Source organism: Octodon degus, unplaced genomic scaffold (assembly GCF_000260255.1).
Source record: "Octodon degus isolate 3935 unplaced genomic scaffold, OctDeg1.0 scaffold00112, whole genome shotgun sequence".
NCBI classification, from domain to species: Eukaryota; Metazoa; Chordata; class Mammalia; order Rodentia; family Octodontidae; genus Octodon; species Octodon degus.
The window spans coordinates 5,801,413-5,809,334 of NW_004524688.1; the positions used below are offsets into that span (position 1 = coordinate 5,801,413).

The window sequence follows — 7,922 nt, forward strand, 5'->3', positions numbered from 1 at the left end:
CTGGTGTGGGGATGCCCCACCACCTGGGCATGACTGGGATATAGAAGTCCACAGGGGCATGGGTGTATACAAATGTTAGGACTGGGGGAGACAATCCTGGGGTGGGGGGGAGTGCAGACATCTTTCCAGCACCTTCACAGCTCCTCTGCTATGCACCAATGGAAAGACAAGTGAGTTCAAGCTGGTGCTGACTAGGCCAGGGCCACTGGCTGCAGCAATTCCTTCTGGGAAGCTGTAAGACAAGGGAGGGGGTGGCTCCCAGCAGAGGCTCTGTCTTCCCCCTCAGTCCTACATGATCCTTGGTTGGTCTGCGCCTAACAGATACAGAACGGGACTTTTCTCTCTGCTCCTTTTTGGATTTGACAGAAGATTTCCACTCATGGTCTAGAAGGTGTGGAATACAGTTCCCCAAGCTGCTAACATAGAGCCTTTGGAAGGCTGAGGTGCAGAGAGCACACAGGTGCTCACAGGTCTTGGTCCTCTAACATGGAAGCCACTGACAGCAGAGGCAGGAAGGGTCTCCCCAAGACCTGCTTGAGGATGCCCAGCCACACATGACTGTGAATTTAAGGTTCCCAGAACTGTGAGAGAACAAGTATCTGGGATTTTGTTGCTGTTATTGGGTTTGGTTTGTTTGTTTTTGTCTTTTGCAATGGAGATTAAGCCCAGGGGTTCACACATGTGACACAAGTGCTCTAACATAGAGCTATATACTTCCAGACCTTTTTTTTTTACTTTGAGATAGGTCCTTGCTAAATTGCTCAGGGTCCACAGAGTCCTGAGGCCGGGAGGAGTACTGTTCTTCTTGGAGCGCATGGCTGAGCCTGAAGAAAGCAGGGCCCTGATGTGGCAGCAAGTTTTTGAGCCCACCTGGAAACACATTGGGGATGGCTGCCACCTCACCAGAGAGACCTGAAAGGATCTTAAGAAGGCTCATTTCTCTGAGGTCCAAATAGAATGGCACCCTCCTCCCATCAAATGGCTGCCTGTTGGGCCCCACATCATGGGAAAAGCTTTGAAATAAGCTTCAGTCCCCAAGGCAGTTGCTGGCTCCCTCCCCTCCTCCAATCAAAACAACCATCCACTGCCACCGCCACCGTCTCTCTCCTCCAGAAAGGAATCAAGCAAAGATCGAAGCTCCCCCAACCCCTGCTACCCCCCAGCTCCTCTGTGCCTACCTCTGCCAGGGAAAATCTCTAGATCCCAATCCTCTTCCCCCAGCAACAAAGCTCTATCCCCACCCTCACCAGAAAAGGTACAGCCTATCTACAACCACAAATTCCAGAACTTTGCCCACCACCTTCTACACAGCAGCTGTTCCTGGTCTCTCATTCCCAGGGGTGGATTCACCCAGCCGCCTCCGAGCATGTACCCATGTGCTGCTTGGAACTGCTCACAGGAGCCACAGTGCCCGGATCCCGGCCAGGCCACCTGAGTCTCCCTCCCACAGTACCTTTGTCCTGGCTTTGAGGGTGCCAGAGACTCAGGCCCTGGTGATAAGGGAGCAGCACTCAGTAAGGAAGCCAGAGATTTTTGTCCTCAAATATTTTTTAATAAATAGACAAAAACCCCAAAATAAAAAAATAATAATAAATTGCTCAGGTTAGCCTTAAATTTGCAATTTTCCTGCCTCAGCCTCCCATGTGGCTGGGATTACAAGTGTGTGCCACTTCAGCTGGCCAGGTAGCTGCTATTTGAAGCTACCCAGTCTGTGGCCCTGTTGCATCCCTTGGAAACTAATGACTAAGTAATGCGTTGCACTTCACAGAGGCATTTCTGTTAAATAAAAACAGACCCTAATAAGGAACATATTTAGAAGGCTGCATGTTTTGGTGGTGAATATACAGAAAATAGAATTGAAATGTAAGTCAAACCCTAGAGAAAACTTTGACATTTGTTATTCTAGTCCATGGCTCTCGCAGCTGGCAAAATCCCTCCCAAATAGCAACATGAGCCACCTCATTCCCAGACATCCACAAACCTTTCTTCAAACATTAAGATTAAGGATATATTATGGGTGATTATGTTTTCAATTGTCCCATGGGAATTTTTGTCATTAGAGAAATTTCTAAGGTAGAGAGCATACAACTTTGATGAGGAATTACTTAGATATAATGTGGGATCTTGAAATAAATGTCAGTTACAGGCTTGGTAATATTTCTTTTTACAAAGAGAGAGATACTGGGGCTCCTCTGTGCTGAATAATAGCTTTATTGAAGGAAACATGGATTTAAGAGGCAGGAATAAAGCTTCTTGAGTTTGGAGAACTAAAAATAAGTCTTTCACTGGGGGAAGGCTAGAGAGTGGGAAGGACTTTGTGGTCATCCTGGGGTGAGACTCTCTGTCCCAGTACAAAGGGCAGGGCAGAGAGGGTGGTGGAAGCTCCTGAGTCCACAAAGGCCTCTAACAAAATACCAGAAATGGCAATTTGTAAGGAATATGAATTTGTTCTGTGGGCTGGCAAGTCCAAGAGCAAAGTGACCAGAGAGTTGGCATCTGGTGAGGGAAACTCTGATTCCAGGTTGGTGCCTGCAGGACTGTGTGTCCTGTGGGAGAAGGGATAGAAAAGAAAAGGATGGAAGCAGAGTCCCCTACATTAAAAAGAAAAAAGAAAGAAAGAAAGTCACTGATCCTATTTATGAGGGTTCCATTACCCATCTACCAAAGATTCTTTTGCTCATTTAGACAGAAATCACAAATAGGCAAAGTATAGTTCTTTCAGCATTAGCAGCTCTGAGGTTTGAATGCCAGCAGCTCTTAACAATTAGTGTTAGCTTCTCTCGCTGCTCTTCTGGTAGCTGGAGACAGCAGCTGTGCCCATTAAAGCCAACTATTTTGGAGGTGCTTCACATGCAAGCACCTCCAAAAGAGAATTGTGCTGGACAGAGTAGGGGTTGAAGCCAAACAGCCAAATTCTGTCATCAGGAAGTGTGCTGGGGTCCAGTTGATCAGGAAAAGCAATAAAATCATAGCATTTATTCCTAATGATAGGGTCTTGAACTTTACTGAGGAAAATGATGAAGTTTTGATTGCTGAATGTAGTCAAAAGGTCATACTGTGGTGACACGCCTGAAGTCTGCTTGGAGATTGTTACAGTAGCCAGTGTCTCTTGTCCTGATCTCTATAACAGCAAGAAAGACCAAGATCATAAATTCTGAGAGAAGACATGAGTAATACATGTTCATATTTTAAAAAGAAAATATATGTCTAATTATTCAAGAAGGATTTATTAAGTAGGTTTGCAGGGCCTACCTTCCATTCAGCAATTCACAATGGCTGTCTACACATAGAAGAGCCAATTCCTCTCAGGCCAAGCAGATGGAATTTTCAGAGTAAGAGGGAGCAATGATGTAGCACTGGTCCAAGGTTGAAGGCCTAGACATTTAGTGGAGGGACACCAGTAGGAGACTGCATTGAGTCTGCATTGGAAGGCTGAAGAAGGAGGAGACCCGTAGGCCAACCAACAAGGATGATGGCAGCAAAGGGTATACCTTGTCAGGAAAACTGGAGTTCTTCATGGTTTCCTTCTTTCCCTTTTTATTCCATCCAGGCTATAAGCCTGTTGGTTGTTGCCACTCACAGTGGGTGGGTCTTCTCACCTCAGTTTGCTGGCCTATATCTCAATCATCCATAGATACACCCAGAACTGTCCTCCCCTAATCTGCTATGTGTTTCTTAATCCATTCAAGATAACATCATGGTTAACATCATACAGCCCCAGCTGGCCATTCTCAGTGCCTTTACTGTTATCATCTCTTAGTGCAACCAGCCCTGCCTGCTCTACTCGAGACAGAATTTATGAACAAGCAAAATAAAACTATCCAACAAGGCTTTGTTAGGTTTTATGGTGCAACATATAGGGGAGTAGTCCATGAACAGTTCCAATAGCATAAGGGGAAGGCTGTTTATATAGACCAAAAAATAAATAAATGAAAGAAAGCAGCCTTATGCATAAGCACAACATCCCCTCAACCAAGTCCAGACTTTCTGCTTAGTCACAAGGAAGGACATCTAAAACCAAAAGCAGCTGAAGGTGGGTGGAGCCAGCCAGAGGGGGCTTAGTGTAGTCACCTGCACCAGACTCAAGAGCAAAACTTGCTGCAGGCCAAACAGAAGTTTCCAGTTAGCTGCAAGGCATTTAGAGCAGTCATAGCTGTCAAAGATGGAAGAAAGAAAAATAAAAGTAAAGGTACCGGGTAGGTAGGATTGGGCTTTCTCTTCTGCCTCAGCTGCACCTTTACCACTAAATCATCTCCTAAGGCCACCTCTGCACACCACCACACAGGTAACTACGTTTCAACACGTGTATTGGGGGTGGGTATTCACACCACAGCAGAGACCTGGCCTTATTGTTTGTTCCCCACCTCATACCAGCTCTTGGAGTTCCTTCTCAACATCCTGGTTATGGAAGAATATTGGCCAAAAAAATTGTGTCGGGAAGCTGAGCAGTCTTGGAATGGCAAATCACTGATTCTGCTGGACAGCTTGTGGATGCTGGCTGACAGCTGGGAACTAGAGGACCCCTCTGGCAGCTTCATGCAGCCAGGTGACTTCCCGAGTGCTACGTTCCCATGCTGTCCCCTGCCCTGGTAAGGGTCAGGGCTCACTGGCAGAGGCTGGGTCCCCTGTGTGAGGTCTCCTACCCCCAGTGCTCCTTCAGGGTTTGGGTTTAGCTCTTTATCTGCTTCTGCCTCAAGGAACAGGTGGATCCACAACCCCTTTACATAGGCCTGGGGTTCTTACACACTTCACTCAAAAAGTGAAGTTGGCCCCTGCCAACTACTGTCTCTTGCCTCAGTGTAGAACTAGAGAGCTGAATATTGTTTTGTTTTTGTTTCTTTTCTTTCTTTTCCTCTACTTTCCCAGCGTCTTTCAGGTGCGTGTATTTGCTGCAGGCTGACTCCAGCTGCTTGTTTTGCTGCCTGATGCGGTACATAGATGCCCTCGCTAACGCTTCGGCCACAGCCACAGCTCAACTCGGAATGAGATACAAACTTTTGGAGGCCACAAAGGCAGCATTCAGAGAAACATAGGGACAAGATACTCAGGGTGACAGGCTGAGGGGGAGGTTAGAGGTTGGGAGCACGGTGCCAAGAACTCCAAAGAGATCAGGAATGGGATGTGAAAGGGGGAGCAGGAGGGAATTGTAAGGATGGGGAGTGGAGGATTCCTTGGACAGAAGACCCAAAGGCCAGCTTCCTGTCCTTCAATGCCATCCACTGTCTGAACAGAGCGTGGTTCAAATCTGAGTGGAGGAGAGCCACGACCTGTGGAGCTGTGTGCCCAGAAGGACACGGGAGGTGATGTGTGTCCCAGGGGACATGATGGGGGCTGTGGGGAGGGAGACGGTAACACGCGGCTGCGTTAAGAACTGTGTGTAAAGGGGAATATGTACCAAGGGGGAGGGACTTGTGCGTGGACTCTATACGCGGGGGCTGTGGGGCGTCCGTTTGTGGACACATATGGGGTGAAGACGGCACCGCCGCCGGGAGGTGGCGCCGCGGCGCTTCTGCGGCGAGCGCGCGCGCACCCGGCCGTGACGAGCTCTGCGCTCGGGCCTCGCGCCACAGCGGTTGGAAGTACTCGGCACATCCGGGCTGCGCGCGCGCAGGCGCACACGTCCGCACGCACGACGCAAGCCCCTGCGCTCCTCGCTTCCGGCTGCGGCGGCCTCAGCGCCGCCAGACCGGAGAATCCTCCCCGGCTCTTTAAGCGGCATGCAGCTCTGAGAAGCGGTGGACTCCGGGAGGCGCCATGAACCTCCTGCCGTGTAACCCCCACGGCAACGGGCTGCTGTACGCCGGCTTCAACCAGGACCACGGTGAGGCGCGCGCCGGGCCTACCCCAGACCCCAGCCCGGCCCTCCTCACCCCCGACCCACGATCCAGCCCTATCCCCGAGATCCCGAGAACCCGCAGACCTCCGCCCTGTCTGGCCCGCCGCGCCCTGCCCCGCCTCCAGGACCCTCGACTGGGCCCGGGCCTGCCCCGGAAATTTCCCGAGTCGCCAGCCTGTCCTCACCGCGGGGACCCTCGGGTCGGGTCGCCCCTGTCCCTAGGACTTAGGCCAGACCCTGTCCCCGAGACCCGTGGCCCAACCTCAAAATGACCTGGCCCTGTTCTCAAGATCCTAGCCCAGGGCTCAGTGAAGCGCTGCGCCGGGTGATCCGGCCTGTCGAGACGAAGAGGGGGTGGGTCTCGCCGGGACTGGGACGGTGCTCGGGGTGCGGTTTATTGGGTGAGTCCTGGGACTCCAGATTTCTGTAGTGTGAGCAGGGTGTTTTGTTTTTCACACAGGGTATCGCTAGGTAGCTCAGGCTGGTCTTAAACTCACAATGTCGCCCAAGCAGGGCTCGATCCTCTTGCATCAGTTTCCCGAGATTACAGGTGGAAGCCTGGGGAGATAGCTCAGCAGATTAAGCGCTTGCCTGGCAATTGTAGGGTCCTGAGTTCAATCCCTGGTACCGCAGGAGGAAAAAAAAAAAGAGAGAGAGATTACAGGTGGGACTTAAACTGTGGATTCTTTGGGTTGCAGAGTTGGCTCAGTGGGTGATTCCTGCGGACTGAACCTCGGCGAGGATGCTGGTTGTCAGCTTGTTGTGGGTCCAGCCCCTCTAACAAGCAGCGCTCTCCTGTTTGGTGGGGGTATGGACCTCTCTGGCTTGCCTTTTGAGCATCCCGGTCCTTGTGGCTTACGGTGATTGCTGGTGCACCGCTCCTTAAGAAGAAAGGCGTGACCGGCTGCAGCTGAGGGTCAGCATCCTAAGGGTTTTCATAAAGTCTTCGTTTTGGAGTTTTGTTTTTGTTTTATCTTTTTAAAGGCAGGATTTCATGGTACATTCAGGCTGGGTTTAAACTCAGCGATATTCCTGCCTCAGCCTTTTGAGCGCTGGGATTACAGGTGCCGCCGCCATGCCCAACAGTGCTTTGTTTTTTGGAGAGAAATCAAAACAGGCTTTTAAAGGGAAACTAAGAATGCTGCAAAGGGGCCGGGGAGATAACTCAGTAGAATAAGCACAAGGGCCTGAGTTCAATCCCCGGTTCCGCCAAAAAAAAAGGCTGCATGATCCATATCTGTGAAAAACTTATTCTAGTGTTGTTGAGACTCAAGGGTCTGTGCTGCTCAGGCTGGAACTCCTGGGCTTAAATGATCCTCCTGCTTCAGCCTCTTAGATTGCTGGGACTCTAGGTGTGTACAGTTAACACTCCGCTGTGAAGATAACCTTAACTGAGCTAGGGAGATAGCGGCTTAAGCACTTGCCTGGCAGGTGCAAGGTCCAGAGTTCGGTCCCCAGTACCGCAAAAAAAAAAAGTATTCTTAACTGAATTTTTCTATTTTGTAGTACTGGGAACCAACAAATGAACGATTTTGGAAAGACAGTGCAGTGTTAGGCTGTCTGTCATTTGGCATATATTTATTTGTTTTTAAAGTATGCTAGGTATTTCTAGCGCTTTGAGAGGTACTTTGAATAGAAACAAAACCTGACACCTCCGCTTGCTAGCTTTCTATAAAATACGTCTAAGAAAGACCAAAAGAAGAGGCAGAACATGTGCATTTCATAAGAGGGTGTGGAAAGGTTTTCATTAAGTTGGAGGAAGGCAAGACTGCTTTACGGAAGGGTCCTTGGAGGTGGGGCTGTTGGACCCAGCGGTAGCAGCGGTGGGAAGGGCTGGATTTGCTTCGTGGCCTGGGTGGTGCCTGCAGTGGTTTGGTTTGGCTTCCTGCAGGGACAAAGAAGGATTGCACTTACTTGCATCAGGAGCTGGATGTTGGGCTTTGGGTCGTATAGGATCTGCCTGAACGTTTGGCTTTTCATTAGAAGAAGGCCAGTAAGTTTTTACCTTTTGAGTAATGAACAGAGATACAGTGATTCCTTAAGAAATAAGCTTCCCCACTCTATCAAGGATGTGGCTCAGCCGTAC

The 7,922-nt window shown here is 49.7% G+C and overlaps 1 protein-coding gene across 1 annotated transcript in view; it reads left to right on the top strand.

Annotated features, from left to right (window-relative positions):
* Window positions 1–5,622: 5,622 nt before the first annotated feature.
* The window catches only part of Wdr45b (WD repeat domain 45B), a 38,724-nt gene continuing 36,424 nt past the window's right edge, over window positions 5,623–7,922 (top strand). The window contains exon 1 of the mRNA XM_004639452.2: window positions 5,623–5,821. Within this exon, the coding sequence (XP_004639509.1) occupies window positions 5,755–5,821 (67 nt within the window). The 5' untranslated portion in view covers window positions 5,623–5,754. The remainder of the gene's footprint in view (window positions 5,822–7,922) is intronic.